Source organism: Cylas formicarius, unplaced genomic scaffold (assembly GCF_029955315.1).
Source record: "Cylas formicarius isolate icCylForm1 unplaced genomic scaffold, icCylForm1.1 PGA_scaffold_7__23_contigs__length_41026272, whole genome shotgun sequence".
Lineage (NCBI taxonomy): Eukaryota > Metazoa > Arthropoda > Insecta > Coleoptera > Brentidae > Cylas > Cylas formicarius.
The window spans coordinates 38862330-38878768 of NW_026844352.1; the positions used below are offsets into that span (position 1 = coordinate 38862330).

At 34.8% G+C, this 16439-nt stretch overlaps 1 protein-coding gene across 2 annotated transcripts; it reads left to right on the top strand.

The window, feature by feature from the left end:
- Positions 1-1176: 1176 nt before the first annotated feature.
- On the top strand, positions 1177-15246 carry LOC132705499 (proton channel OtopLc-like). 2 transcript variants are annotated; one of them, XR_009619444.1, is made up of 17 exons: positions 1177-1400; positions 2376-2516; positions 2902-2979; positions 4179-4365; positions 9025-9164; positions 9263-9480; positions 9538-9630; positions 10244-10407; positions 10674-10800; positions 10902-11019; positions 11231-11334; positions 11807-11884; positions 11946-12170; positions 12490-12662; positions 12738-12912; positions 12968-14648; positions 14702-15246. XR_009619444.1 is itself a non-coding variant. In XM_060676100.1 (16 exons), the coding sequence occupies exons 2-16, from the start codon at positions 2491-2493 to the stop codon at positions 13114-13116; spliced, it is 2055 nt and encodes a 684-aa protein (XP_060532083.1). In that variant the 5' UTR covers positions 1177-1400; positions 2376-2490; the 3' UTR covers positions 13117-15246. The 2 variants fall into 2 exon arrangements, 1 of the variants encoding a protein (XP_060532083.1); XM_060676100.1 differs by having other exon boundaries at positions 12968-15246.
- Positions 15247-16439: the final 1193 nt, after the last annotated feature.

Sequence of the window (16439 nt, forward strand, 5' to 3'; positions counted from 1 at the left end):
TTCATTTGCAAACTTTAAATATGTAACACAATTTCTTTTCAATATTATGGCTGAAAAATTGCCAACTTTAATTTTAATCGTTTCATTAAAAAAAAATAATTGAGTTGAGATATAGTTTTTCTATTAGATACTTTCTTTCTACATGGATTTTAAGAGCAGGAGTTTATTCATTAATTCAAATATTTGACACAGCGTATCATTCCTCATCCCTCTATTTAAGTCTAATAGTCTCGGGATATCTTTGTTACACTGGAAGTTCGACCTATATGCCGATAAAAAATATCAGTTCAAGTTAAAATTGTGGCCTTTGATAGTAAATATTTTCAATAAATGCTATTTTGAGGTTTATCCCCACTGTTGTTTTGCAAAAACAGAACATTATGTAAAACGTTGTGCTACTAAAACTGACTAGAATGGCGTCTATCAAAGTTGCTGTTGCCCATTAAAAAATTGCACTTCCTCAAATGTACGGGTTTTAAAAAATGTAGTAGTAATGTGTTTTCATTAAAAATTGTTATCGGAAGTTCCTTTTCCAAAGTTAATTTTCTCGCGAACTGCTGACTCGATTTGGATATCTAAATCAGGGCACAAAAAATACTATGTGAATTTCCTGTTTTGCCGCCACTAAATTACTGCTACGAAAGTTCCAAGTCTAATAATAGACGTATACAAAAGCCTCAAAACTGGTCGACTCTCATAAAGTCTCATAAACGTAATATTAGATTTAAAAACATCCCTAAACTTTCCCTAGACATCAAAAGGAACTCTTTAAACGATAATATTTCGTAGGTGTTATCTCGAATTTCAATAAAACATAGGTTGAAGGCCCGTTTGTTTCACTATTGTCAATAATTTACAATTCCTTTATTCATATCCTTTCTTTTCACATTATCTATGCCTAGTCATAGTGTCATCATAGTATTATTTATTGTGTTGTGTTGTTTACTTAATCTATTTATTGTTAATGTTTCACCGATTTTCACACATCCTGTATAAAATAAAAACGCGTTTTATATGACGCGTCTCGAAGATCGAGTCAGCTTTGTCCTTAAAGTGACAACATATTTAGATCCCGGGTTCTAATTGAAACGTTAAATCGCAAAAGAAAAAAGAACGACATTAAAAAGGTAAATATAAATCTTGCAAATATTTTCCGATATCAGTGCCACGCGAAATTTTAATTCAGCTAAACTAAAAATTAAAATTTTATCTTAACGACCTGAAACTTTCCCTGAACCTCCTAGGCTCCGTATTTGGTGGAGATTTAATTCCGCGGAAGAACAATTTTATTGCTGCGACATGTTTATGCAAATTGGGGAGTAAAAGTGCATAAAAACGGAGTTATATTTTGCCGTTTTCTTCTTCTGTTTCGGTTTTCCGTCTGCCGCATCCGAAGTTTGGTAAGTGGTTTTTACGCCCTGAACTTTCTTACGAATTTTACTTAGAAGTTAATCCGAAAGACAATATACTTTGAACTTTCAAATATTAGATGGTGCAAAACAATTACTAATGGAAAATATGGAAAACAATTTTTAATATATTTGTTTGTTTCAGTTACTTAATATTTTACTTTTACTTTACTTTTATAGAACAGAAAAAAACATTTTTTAACTACTTATTTAACGAAGAATATTACAAATATTAAAAGAAAAACTTTTCTTTGTTGATAGCAGTTGTTAAACAAATGTTAAAATGTTTGCAACGCTGCTTGAAGCATTCTTAGAGGATCTGCTTTGCAAATTTTCTCCTCCGATTATCCGCTTCTTTGTTTATTGGTTGTTCTCTTTCGAGGTGTCGATGCAATTTTTAGCTACAGTGTTGCTTTTCTATCCTTCATGATATTCAACGGTCAAACGGTCAGACAGCTGCGCTAGTGCCAAACAAACTCGTAACTCAAATGACGTTTCGAACATTTGTTGCATAGTGTACCATTGTCCGATATTTTATTTCTTATTTATGCTCAGCATAATATTATAATGATCTAACGGTGATTTTATGTATTCGATTAATATAAAAGTAGAAATACGTCATTCCACAAATGACAAACACTAACTACGACTAACTCCATTCCGAGTTAGTGAAATGTTTAGAGCAGAGTTTGCAACAAATTAAGAACAAAGTTTAAAATAAAAAAAAGGTTTTCTTTTGAAAAGGTTCCTGGCCGTGATAGCAAACCAAGTTTACCTTTTTCTATAATACAGTTTTCCTTATTTTCGTAGAATTAGATATTAATTTTAATACATCAATCACTCTTTATGTTTTTGTACGAATTAAAATAGTGTGCTTGGGTCGTTCAGTAATTTAGCTTATAAAAAAAACCTTCATTAATTTGCTTCGTAAAGGGCCAATTCAAACTTCGCGCGATTAACTTTCAGGTCGAACAGCGCTAGAAAAACGAAATAGCGCAAAAAAGTAAGCGACTTTTTAAAGTTTTAATAAAGAAGCAACGTAGTGCCATCTAGGGATTCGGTGAGATAATTAAGGCGCTTAATGGACATTCTGCACGAAGAAAATAGGTAAGTGGGGGTTGTTATGCTAATTTGGAGCGGGTCGGAGGTTATTGGATTGAAGTTTCCGTCTCTTAAATCCCCGAACTAAGCAGGAGTGGAAAACGTTCAAACTGTCAAATTCATAAGTTTCAAATTGAATAAATCGCAAACCGGTAAACAAAGAATAAAATGACGTCATTTCGAGTTAAAAAATATCTCATTCATTTACAAGAATGTTGAAATTAATTTTTCCCAAAATTGTTAGCATCAGTCTGTAAATATATGCAACAAAGGTTTCAATATAGTAAAGAATAATTTATGTATTCAAAATCTTAGGAAATATAAATTCCCGAAATCGTTTTATGTTATCTAATTTGGAGATTTTTTCCTTGGATGAAATTTTATAATTAAGTTGCAGAGAACTGCGGAAGGTTGGTTTTACTGCAAATGACATTCGTGACGCATCCGATGACGAAAGCGAAAATACCAGGTGAGTAAAATTTTGTTTCAAAGTCTAATTAAATACTCGAATTGTAAAACTCAGAACTGTAACCTCAAAAGTACGTTCAATCGAATTGATTTTTTATTATCGACAGTAGGGTGCATTTAAGTAAACATTATTTTACTTTATAATCGTATTTATATATTATCATTAGCAGTATTTTTTTATAGGGAATACTATTTATATTAATATGATTTTTATAAAAACTTGTGAGTTGAGCGTATGTCAACCAGACAGCAGTACCGAAACTGCTTACTTATAATGCGAAAACAGCATGAGATTGGTTTATGAAAACTTGTTTTAGTTGCTAAATATCCTACTTCATGTAGTTTTTGTTTAATCAATTCTTATCCGTGAGACAACAAAACATATTATTTTACACAGTCTAATAAATTTGTAAGTCTCTTTATATTTACGTAAAAAACAATTTCCCAAAATGTGACAACGTTTGTTTGAGCGCGGATATTCGAATAAAAGTAAATAAAATCAAAATAACGGTAATTTCTTTGGCAAACCGAGGAGAATTGACAGTCCTACTGAACATTACTGCTAATAAACATCGATATCGAATTCATAACGTCGAGTTGTTTGGAACTCAAAATCTGCAACCTAAAAATAACCTGCTGAATTCCAGTATCGACCTAGTTAATGATCAGGTAGGCGTCAAGAGGTCAGTTAATTAAGTTAATTATTTTGTGGTAAGAAAAAAATTCGCAGAAAAATTAAGAAATACAAGAAGTGTGGCAGAATGTCAACACAACGACAATGAGAACGAAAACGCAAGCTCCAAATTGAGTTTGCTCGGCATAATTACGTAGGTACGAAATATTGTACGATTACAAACATTTTTATTACTATTCTATTACATAAATAAATCATATTACATGGCTCACAAACCAATGTGTTTGCAAACATTACAAATGCGACCTGACAATATTTGGTTCGAGTTGATACCAAGAAAAAATTAATTTAACGTCCTAACACATGGGGTGTGATGAGATAGCTCGCCCCAAGCTCGTAATATATGCAAAGTTCTGTATAAATAAATTATTGATTTTTTTTTCTTAAAGAAAAGATCATATCAACTGAAACTAGCGAGAAATAAAAAGCCGTCTTATCAGTTTAGCAGTTTTTCCAAATATAGTTATACAGACGTCTGTATGAAAAACTAACGTCACATTTTACAGAGTCGTTGCGAAGAAGTTGTTGTCGGTGCCAGCCGACAGAGATCACAATATTCTTCAGACGCCCCACATCACATTACACGCTAACGAATGCGTACATAGATGTTGCGATTCAGAAAGACGAGATTCTAGTGCCCTCTCATCGAGACGACCATCGGCAATTATTGCAGCTCTTAGGAGACCTTCACAGGTGACAACTAACTAAATAACGGCATACTTCGTCGCAATTCTAGGATTAAAATTAAATGCGAGTTAATCTGAGAGAGCACTGGCCAATATAACTATGCGCGTTGACAAATAACACCAATGTCAAATGTTATCGATAATGTAAGAAACGTCAGACAGTCCGGGCTTGCGCAAACCCAGTATAACAATATTATTTCAGCACATGAGAAGAATAAAAGACTTTTTCAATCGTTTTTTCAATAATGTAATATTATCAAATTTGACTACAGAATTGTTACATTCTGTATTAGTCTTGGGGAAATATGGTTTTAGATTGTTTTGTCTCTTTCAACCAAACGCAGCGTAGATATCAATTTTACTTTTCTTTGTTAAGTTATATTGATCCTAGATCGCTGCTGTGTGCTGCCTACAATATTCTCAGAGGTAACCTCGCAAGTTTTCTTCAAAATCCCAGTTTTGGTGCGAAATAAATATTGAAAGTCGTCTTATCAGTTTTACAAGTGTGATGTGAACTATTACGATTGCCAGTTATATCGAATGCGTTCTGTGTATCGTAAATAGCCAACCATCATTTTTTTGTCACCCCGTGAGTTGAGGTTGTTTCCATCGGCGATTGGTAGAACTTTATTTGAAGGTTCGGATTCGCATTCGTTTTCTTTCGTGTTGGACAACAGAGACATAGACAGCAACTACTGTGTCGCAATGGTATAAAAACCTGTAAACGCTGTGATAGTGTTGAGGACACTAGTCTGACATGCGTTGTCTGTGGAGTGCGAACGCATAAATCTTAAAATCCTACAAGTTGCCAAGGTAGACTCTTCCACGAATGATGCTCACAATAGTGGCAAGCCCACTGCGTCCTGCATCATATATCTAGCCACCATCTTACTGAAATCCCGTATCTGAAAGAAAACCAGAACGGTGAGACAATTCGTTATCAATGAAGATCATTAAGTCTCTTCAAGAACAATCGGCTATACTAAAGAAACAGTCAGCAACTAATGTTGGCCTGATTGTTCCCGCTATAGTTAATAAAAAATTCAGCCAAACTTGATAAGTCAAGTAACGTCAAGAAGACTACACCCCACAGAAGAATTTGATGGATTCGACCGTGACCGCTGCACTGCATGAGGATGCAGTGAGAAATAAATACGACGAAATAATCAACGTAGCTTCCGTGAACACCCTGGGACATGTTATGCGTCATTCAAATGTACAGGGGCCTATATAAAGTTGTTTCTATTAAAATGACCTTTATTTTGTTTTATTTTGCTAATCGTCACTTTTTTATATACAGGGTGGTAAAACACAATTACATTTTTTTAAATAGACCACCCTACATTTTATCGCATTTTTCGCAATTATATATATGAGTCTGGGTCTCTGATGCACCGTTTCGAACTTATTAGCTATCATCGCTGGGTTGCTTAAAAACTTTTTAATACTTTTATTTAGGCAATAATCAAATTTAAAATACTCTCTTAAAATACGCGGTGTTGCCCTATGTCGCAAAATGATACTTTTCTCAATTTTCTTAAATGAGACATATAATTGGAGTTTCGAATAGCCACTTTTTTTTGGTTTCATTGGTAATTATTTTCCTATAATACATTTTTACATTCATAATTTAAGAATCTTGTCCTTGCCCTTAAATGAAAAAAAAATATTCTTAATAATATGGACCACATGTCTTTAAAAATATATATTGAACCCTGCCTGTTGAAAGACACAAACACAAACTTATTAATTTTGACCTTTTTGACATAATCATAGCTTTGAAAACAGTAATAGTTCTCCGTTGTGGTAATAATACTTATTTTTTGACAGATATCAGTGTATTATAATATTTTAAGCGTATTTTTTTTTGACCTCCACTATTTTCTATTTATTTTATTGAGTTGCATTTTTGTTAAGTCTGTTTTGTATAACGTATACGAGGGTGCAAGAAGTTGGCCTATTAGAATGTTACATCGCCATCGCTCTTACTCCCAGACAATACTGAGCCAAATTTCCCCATAGGCGATTGCCAGGAAATAAAAATTGTCAAAATATACCAGCAGTTTCGAACAAATAGCAGTGTTTTGGGCGAAAAAAAGTAGGAGCCGAACGGTTTTGGATGAAAATATACAGCTAGATAATCTTCTGCATTTTTAAATTACTCCAGAGACCTCCACCTGCTTTGGCTCTTCAGATGTAGCCGTAAGACGAACCACACTTCAAACATGTTTAAAAATTAACAGGTATAAGCCATTTAAATTTACACCAGTACAAAAACTACGAGAAGCGTATTTTACCTTTCGAATCCAATTTTGCAATATAATGATGGATGGGCACTTTTTAGATAACATATTTGAAAATATAATTTGGACCGATGAATTAATATTTACAACGTCTGCGGTGTCACTCAATAGAAAAAATACGCATTATTAGAGTTCAAAAGATACAAAAATGCGTTTTTGAAGCAAACGAGCAGGGGCGGAAATCCATTAAAGTATGGTGCGTAATCTGGACATCTAGTATTTTAGGACCCATACTTGACCAACAAAATTTAGTTTAATTTAATATAATTTTAATGTAATTTAAACTTACCCAGAGTACCCAATTTTAATTTCTAAGCAAGATGGAGGTTTTTTAAACGAAAATTTCAGAGAGTGGATTGGACACATTGAAAGATATGGTTTACAAAGATAAACCGTCAACAGTTTTGAAAGTGCAGCAACGGGTTTGCACGGCAATACACTATATGAATGAAACAAATTACGTCTCAAATGCCATATACCATACTTGTACTCGTCAAAACGGCGGCCATATTGAACAACTAATTTAATTAATTTTCGTTGTAAGTAATATGCATCGTTTTTCTGTAATGGTTTCACGTAGACTTTAAACGTAGAAATAAATAATTTGCGAAATTTGGCAACATTGTGAAAAGTCTAATATTCTGTTTTTAATATGGCTTCTTAACAATGCGCTAAAACGGTTGTGAACAAGTCGATGAGTATCATATCTTAATAATTTAAATCTTATACCCACTTTTAAGTTTTATCTACCAATTAAGCCAAACCGGTAAGTCCGTAACCAGTACCCTTTTGTATAATTTGCATTGCTATTAAAGTGGCTATTCGAAAATCCAATAATATACAGGGTGTCCCATTTAAGAAAATTGTAAAAAGTGTAATTTTGCGAAATGTGGCAAGAAAATATTTTGAATTTGATCATAGCCTAAAGAAAAGCATTACGGTGCATCACAGATCCATATTCATATTGTAACCCCCGTAGGTTTCGAGGTAAGGTAAAGGTCCCTCTTAAAGGGGCCATCCTATACGGTGTTGAATGCTGAGCCCGAGGAGTTTCTAGACTCTGCAATCTCGCCCACTGAAAACCGGAGTATTCTGAGTTCAAATTTATATGGGTTTCCAAGTAAAATTAACTTGCTTAATGGTTATTTAAGAGGTTGTGATGAGGAAGTTTTAAAATTTTTATGTGTCAATAACTTTCTATTGAGCAGTTTTCGATGCCGTCAGGCTGCGGTCAGCGAAAGTAAAATTCTATGCAAAATCTTAGATTTAAACAAATACTCTCTAGATAGCGGAATTTGGCGGTATTAAGTTATCCGCAAGAAGAAAAAGAAACATTATTATTACCGGTGATTTTAATTTTAAATTTAACTTGTCCTCTGACGTTCTAACAACTGCGTTTCTCAATCTACTTGCCTCCTTTGGTTTATTCCCTTCAGTTACTGATCACACCCGTGTGACTAAAACTACGTCGAACTGCATTGATAATTTCCTTGCAAACATAGCCTCCATTCTGTTTACTGCTGGTGGTGTTGATCCAGCGCTCTCTGATCATTCAGCAATATTTACCTAATTCTATTGAGATATTTCTACCATGGATGAGAATCATACTCGAATTAGACGAACTACTCAGGCGGGACTGAACAACCTCTGTGCGTCCTTTGACGATGTCAATTGGGAACCTTTTTTTGGAAAATAGAGTCTATTCACCCAGATCAATCACACCCGATGAATTCAATCTGTTTTACTTGAGTCCAGTCTCTGAAGGCGACATTATTATGAGCCCAAGTAATTCAAGTTCCACTAACTGCTTCGGTTTAATTTCAGAAATACGCACTCCATAAAGTATATTGTAGATCCTTCGATACCTAATACAAATGCCTTATTTTCGAATGGAGAATGCAAATATTCCAAACAATTTCTAAATCAAAGTAACATTAATCTTTTGGTATTTGTCATCGATTTATCCTGGCCAGGCCATGTTGACAAAGTTTGCGCAAAAACTACCTGAGCCATCTTAGCTATTGTCTAACGCCATCGGCTGTGGGAGTAGCCTACTTTAAGCTGTTGCACTGCCTTGGGGCGGGGTTAACCAAAACTAACCAAAACTGTCCGATTTGCGCACTGTAGACCAATTGTTACCTGCTTACGGATTATGACTCTGTTTTCTACATACATACACCGATCTGTGTGGTTGATATGATCATACCTGGTTATTAGATTTGTCTTTAATATTATAGTTACTACTTCATTATTGTATCAATGTTTTGTTAATGGTTAATAAAATTTTATTCTATTCGATTCTAATATTATGTGGTTAAGACATATTAGTATGAACACATTACACCTACAACAACTTTTTTTAGACAATAGCGCTATCAGCAGCGCATGCAGTTATGAACCAAAAAAAGTACCTTATGGATTTGTTTAACGAAAGTACTTCGTCCGCCAGGGAAGAGGAGAATGAAGAGAGAAAAGAGTGGAGGCGAAACAAGAAACTTGGCAAGTGAGTCTAAGCAAATAGTTTTTTTTTAAGACGGCAACTTGCGAGTAGTTCTACAAGTAAGTTTTCAAGATATTCACCGAATTAACTTTTTCTTTTAGTGATAGACTGACGGTAATCCTCTCGATATTGTATGCTAAGTTCCTGGTAGTGTTGGGCATAGCGTTTCCGATAAGTGAAGTTATTTCCAGTAGGGTGGGTCCATTTTTTTACCAGGGGTTCTACCTATACCTCTACTTTGGAAGCATGACTTTTATAATCTACGAATACGCAAGCTGCGTCAGAGAAAGAGCAGTTAAGGAAGTTATTAAAAACTACCGTACGTTTATAAAAAATGAGTTTTTACCTTCAATTTAATGGATACGTGATATTTTAGGCGACAATGAAAAGGGTGAACTTTTATCAAAGGCTAACGATGTGAAACGAGTGCAAAAATATGGGAGTTTTTATTTGAGGTTGGGAGCAACAGGTGAGCTCTGTTGAAGAAAGCGTCTTTGTAATTCACGTATAAATTTCTAAACAGCTTCGATGTGACTCGGAATTTTTGGTCATCGTTCCCTATGGCGAAAACGTAAAAGGATAGGAATTTGCTTTGTCATTAGGAAATTTGTCCACTTCACGACACTACCAGCCCAGAACATTTGTTAACATTTGTTGTGCTCATCTAATTCCATACAACTAAGTTGAAGGAATGAAAAAACTTCGATCTATATTCTCTATTTTTAGTCCCTCTGTTTCCCTGTATCTTACTATCATAACTATTTATAGTTTCAATTCAACATTAAGCGGGGCAAATTTCAAAATTGTAGTGAAAATTCCCTAACCTGTTTCTACGATATTTCGCATAATTATACGCTGTGCAGTAACAACTGTTTTGATTACAAATCCGGCTCGCCATCTGCATCCATGAACTGCAATTTCGGCGCCAATTAAGCGCCGTTAATAGCCAATGGATTTACTTTAAATCTGACCGACGCGGGCAGAGGCAAAACTACTTAAATATCGATATTAGTTAGTTATTGCTATTAAAGAATCTTAAACCGATTGTGTATAACATATAAATGGTGTTTCTATAATTTCAGCTTTCGGAATAGGCAGCATGGTATATTCCGGACTGGAATTTGGACGGTACTTTGAGTTGCAAAAAAGTTCGGAATGCCCATCAAGCCCTCTTCAGGCCATTACACCTGCCACCAGAATGTTGCTTACCCTCTTGCAGGTGCAATTCATATTTCTGAACCACAAGGTACTTGTTTGCATGTATAATTCCCAGTACATTAAAAGTGTAAAAGAGTCAGGTTAAGACTATCAAAACATGTTACTCGAGGAAAACTAAAACTCAGATTTGTAGTAAAAATTTGTCTTTGCATAAAATACTTAATTTCTAATAATTTCTAAAAGCAGTGGGTCAAAACAGAAAGAAAAGGCTAATAACAATCATATATGCATACAAAATTATATAAGCTGTCCGAAAATGGGAACAATATAAAAGTTCTATTAACGTCATTGCAGGATGTTGATATAAACAGACACAAAATCATAGCTAGATTCGGCCTAATGCATATGATCGCGACAAATGTCTGTGAATGGCTGTACGTTTTGGTTGAAGAAACTAAACATGAAATAAATCACCTGGAGGGTAAGAGTTATCTTTGTAACAATTACGTTCCATATTTAGTCGTCTTTAAAAATAAATGTTAACCATAAAATTATTATTCAAACAAGTTGTCACAATTTTAGATCACGATAACTATACGAACAACACAACCAACCAAAAGTACTGTTTAAATGGACGCCTGATTGGTTCTCTGATTACCGATGCTAGTCCGTTTTTATTTCCATGCACCATAGAATATAGGTAAAGTTCTATATTTTTTTTAAGAAGTTTTATTATTAAACCTTTTCCACAAAACATTAACTAACCCGAACACCCAAAAAGTAAGAGTTTGAAGAGAAAATTGTTTTAAACGATTTTTAAAATAATAACCTAGCCAAAACAAAATTAATAAAAGAAAATATCCCTCGAAGTAATATTCAAATATGTTTTCTTAATGACATTAAAATTTTAGCCTCATCTGTGCCGTTATCTTGTTCGAAATGTGGAAACATTTACAGCACGAGACACCAGCTAAAGGTTTTGAACAAAAGAAGCGGGAAAACAAACATCGCTCAGGTACTAAATTAAATTGAATATCTATATATTTCTGTTGTAACTTTACCCCTATAGTGATTGAAAGCCATAATTTACAAACTGCAAAATGCCTACGTAAAATGTGATAAAATTTGGTAATACTAATTCAAAAATTTGATTCACATTACTGTATATCCATAGAATAAATAAAATAATTCGTTTTTGAGGAACGCGCACAGTCGTAAATAAATTTCTACGAATTCTCGGGAAAGTTGGCGGTGCAAAATTTTACACGTATTCCAATATTTTGTTTTTCGAAAATTGCAAAATATAAATCCTTCATACTTCTTATTTGTAACCGTTTACAACAAAATCGTATTGTTATTTATTAAATATTTTTCTACGACCGTTAGTTTTTGGGTACTTTTCGCAAAACAACACGAATACATTCCCTGACATGACCGTCAGAATTGGCAAACGACAGTTGTAGTTAAGTGACAAGCTATTGTTGCAGATATCTTTTCTTTCCCTACAAGCACCAGTTATCATTTTACAATCGACTGTTCCAACTCACACAAAGGATTATTCGCAGGTACTGTGTATATTTTCTCCAAATCTTTAAGCTCTATCCTCGACCTGTCGTTCTATTTTAGGAATAACTGTCATAGTCTTAACAATCATCTCTTTGGTGATGTTTTTTGTGTTGTCTGAGCCTGAAGGCGTTGCCGCTTCCGCAGAAAATACGATAAATGTCAAGAGACCAAATTACGCAGAGCTTGAAGTCAATGTGGTCGAGCTGTTTCTGTACATTATCACCACCGTGGCAATCATATTCGCGATGTATCGTTTAAGGGACTTAAAATATGATAGAAAAATTGGTAAGCCTCGACAACTACATTCGCAAAAGCATTTATCTTTGCCAGTGTTTTTTAATTATTCCAAGAAAGAATCATACTTGCGTTTGGACCATAGTTAATAACGAATCGAATAAAAAAAAACACTTCAATATAATCAAATAATTAACAAAATACACATTTTTAATGATGTCCTTCTTGATTTGATAAAGTAGTATCTTTGAATTTGAATTTGCCTCTGATTCAGAGGCTTAATTTGACAGATCATTGAAAAACAAATATTACGTGAGGATATTCAATAGGACTCTCCTTCTAACTCGGAACTTCTTAAAAATTGTTGTAGGTGAAGCCGGTGTATCCGGCATTGGCCTAGACAATACTCTCTTAGCTGTATCTCAAACGGGAATGTATATCTACTCGATATTTTCAATAATAGGATGGTACTTTACCATAAACGGATCCTCACCGGTCGGCATGGTTGCAGATATATTTTCTTTAGTACAAACTGGCCTTCAGGTATATAAAAATTTTTGCGACATCGCAAAACGACAAGCGAAATTTCACCAATTACTTTTTAACTTTTTATTACAGACCATGTTTGTTCTTGACGGCTGGTGGAGGCGTTGCCGAAACATTGAACAAGCCAAGAAAAAGCCGGGTAAACAACTCATTACTTTTCTTATAATAGCCAACCTTGCCATGTGGACCATAAATACTTTGGAAAAGAACAGGGCAGAATTCCGACCCACGCACTTGAATTTTTTTGGTAAGTAATTAATAACGAATAGTCTCGTTCACTTCGACCACTGAACTTCTTTTAGGTGACTCAGCTTGGACAATCATTACACACATTTCAATGCCGTTAGCTATTTTTTACAGATTTCACTCAACGATATGCCTTTTCGAAATTTGGAAAAATGCCTACAAGATCAAATCGAATTTTAAGAATCCTTTGTTTCCAGTCATGTGAATCTTGATGAGTGAAGTCGAATATTTCGCCACATCGTTAATTATTTACATTTCCAATTAAATTTTCTAACAAAAAACAAACAAAATATATACCTGTTTATTTCATCTAATTTTGTTCAAATACATGAGTAAATTTCACGGTCAGCAATCATTTATTGATGTCGGGCTTGGTAATTTCATTCCCGACAAACAAAATTTCCATATTGTGGATAAAAGTGGCCTGAATACATTCGGTAGACGTCACAAAATATATATAAAATCGTATTACTCGCTCCATTCTCTATATCTTCACGTCTACTTAATAACACACTTTTCAGCAAAATAAATCTAATATACCAGTTCAGCCGGGGAAAATATAAGCTCACGACAAATTTCCAAATCGAATCTTTGAGTTAGATATGAACGCATAGATCCGTGCACTTGATATATTTTATATATCTACCGCCAAAGCAATTTGTTCGAGTCTCTGTGACTGTATTGACCAAAAGCTTACGTTTTATAGGAATATATTTTGCTCTTTTTTTTTTCTACAAATTTTTATGATCAATCTTATTCTATTCCTGTTTACTTACAGTTCTGCTTAACTTGGTTGGTAAATTGGAAAGTTTCTATACACTTGGATTTAGTATAGAGTCTTTAACACCCCGAAGCACTAAGTAATTACGAATTAAAAATTATTTTCCGGCTTCGAATTCAAATGATCTATTTATCATTTTATTGGAAAACATAATTAACAAATACGTCTTCCTTTATTATATAGGGGGTCCAACGGGGCATTTCGTAAATCTGTTATGGGAAAACTATAAGGAGCAAAATATTGAAAAGTTATAATTAAACTGGAGATATTCAACATTTCATGTCAAAATGACAACGATGAAAACAACATCTTTCAATATTAATAATCGAAATTACTAACCAAATTTATTCAACAAACAATTTTTTACAGGGTAACTTAATGGAGTGGAATTTTTAAAAATTCCTTATGGAAAAAATTTACAGGCATTTTTTTAAGTAAAATGTTAAATATAACAGAAACAGTGAAATCTCGGTTTATGGTAAAGAAAGATTATAGATTATCTCTAAATTGGAAGTGTTCTAAAGAAAACAAACAAACAAGGCTTCATACCGCTATAAGTTACACTTTATGAAAACTTTTAATTAAAATTACATCGCAGAGATAGAGGAGCAGATAACAGAATCCCTATCGAGAGTGAATGATTATTACAGATCAAATCAGCTCCGCCCAAATCCAGCGAAAACGCAGACATGCCTATTCCACCTCAATAACCGACAGGCGAGAAGGGAACTACAAATAGAATGGAAATCAGTCAGACTGCAACACTGCCCAAACCCAGTCTATCTAGGTGTTACATTAGACCGCTCCCTAACGTTCAGAAAGCATAGCGATAAAACCAAGGCCAAAGTCTGACTAATGCTCGCACTGTGCTACTCCGCAGCCGAATATGCATCCCCCGTATGGGAGAGATCATCACATGCTCATAGACTGGACCCTGTCCTGTATGACCGGTATAGGTTAGTAACCGGATGCCTAAAACCCACTGACCTTGATCAGCTTTACATGCTAGCCGGAATTGCACCACCGCAAATACGTAGGGAAACCCTAGCCATGGCCGAACGAAGCAGACAATGTGAAGACGCCAGGCATCCTATGTACCAATATATTCCGTCAGCGGCCAGACTGAAATCAAGGCGAGGCTTTATGCAATCTACACAGCCCCTCACGGCCTCTAAAACTGCTACCAAGGAGACAAAATGAGAACAGCGCCTCAATCAACAACATCCCAACCTGGAATATAAAAGAAAAACTCCCTGCAGGCTCTGACTTAGACTCGGGTACCTGGAAAACCCTCAACCGACTCCGGCGCCAAATGGGGAGATCCAAGAACAACCTCCTGAAATGGGGGTACGTGGAAGAGGAAACGTGTGAATGTGGAGAATCCGAGACAAAGGAGCCCCATGTACCATCCGGGACCTTTGGACGTGGAATGAAAATACTGTGAAATGCGCCAGACACTGGAGTGATATATGAACAATATCTAATAATTTTTAGTCACAAGTTGTAATCAGACACGATTAAATAAATAAAATTAAAATTACCAAAAACATTGAAGGCAACAAAATGATTTTTTTTTCTAAGCAAATTACCACAGATAAAACATTATTTAACCAGAAGACATCACATGATTCCAATCTAAAACTTTACACAGTCAGAGAGTGTCAAAAAAGTTTCCAAAACAATGTGTCCCGCTTGACTTATTTGTGTTCGTAAAGTGGAATCTTTAACACTTCACCATATTGATTTCGGAATTTATTCAACCAACATATCCCAAGAATCACGACCAATACGATTCCAACTATCACCCACTCTCCTCTCCACCCATTGCTGGAGATAATCGCTTAAGGTAGAGTAACCGAATCTGCAGCGAACACAGTTGAAAGAAATATTAACGCGATACAGCACATTATCCAAAAAATCCAGAAATAATGTCTACCGCCTCGACATTTTTTTTAATTTGAAACAATAATGATACTCAACAAGCGGTTAATCAAAATATGGGGTCAATCCCACTTCTGATGTTCGATTTAGACTATTAATATATAAGTTATTTACTCGGGTTTTGGGAAACGAGTCCGTACGGTTCAAGGCACGTGGTGATTCTGTGGACTTGATGCTTATTGTAACACAGTGTCTTTACAATCTTGATGCTAACAGCGGCGATCAGAAAAATACTTTTGCCGCGTTGCCCCTACCATCGTTAGTATAATTCCAAGTTTTCAAATGTTTGCTATTTATAATTTTCCCACAACAAATTGACAAATTTCCCTGGGATGCCCTCTGCGTAGATCTCTTCTAAAATAACGTAGCTGGTAATTTTAACCTAACACGTGATTTCAACCTATAATTTCAATAAAAACATTCACATTCAAATCCTGAAACCTTAACCAAACGCGAACCAGGCAAGAAAATGCTCGGAAAATGCGCATTTCCCACCCTAGGAACTCTTCAAAGCTTAATAAAGCAACTCTTTCGTGTATAATTCGACTATTCCTGTGCACATGAGCCTCAGCTATTTATCCGGATAGGCCGGGGCGCCTGGATGATCACTTGTCTTTCCGCTTTACTTCCACGTTCCCCCATATGCACAGTTCGCAGGGATGATTTTCATCGAGCTTATTTAATGTTAGAGATAACATGAGACTATTTCGTTTTATCGTGAGCAAATATTTTATTATTTAAACACGTAACTTAAAAGAGACAGTAAATATAAAGATCAATAAAAATTAGTTGGAAAAACGAGTGAA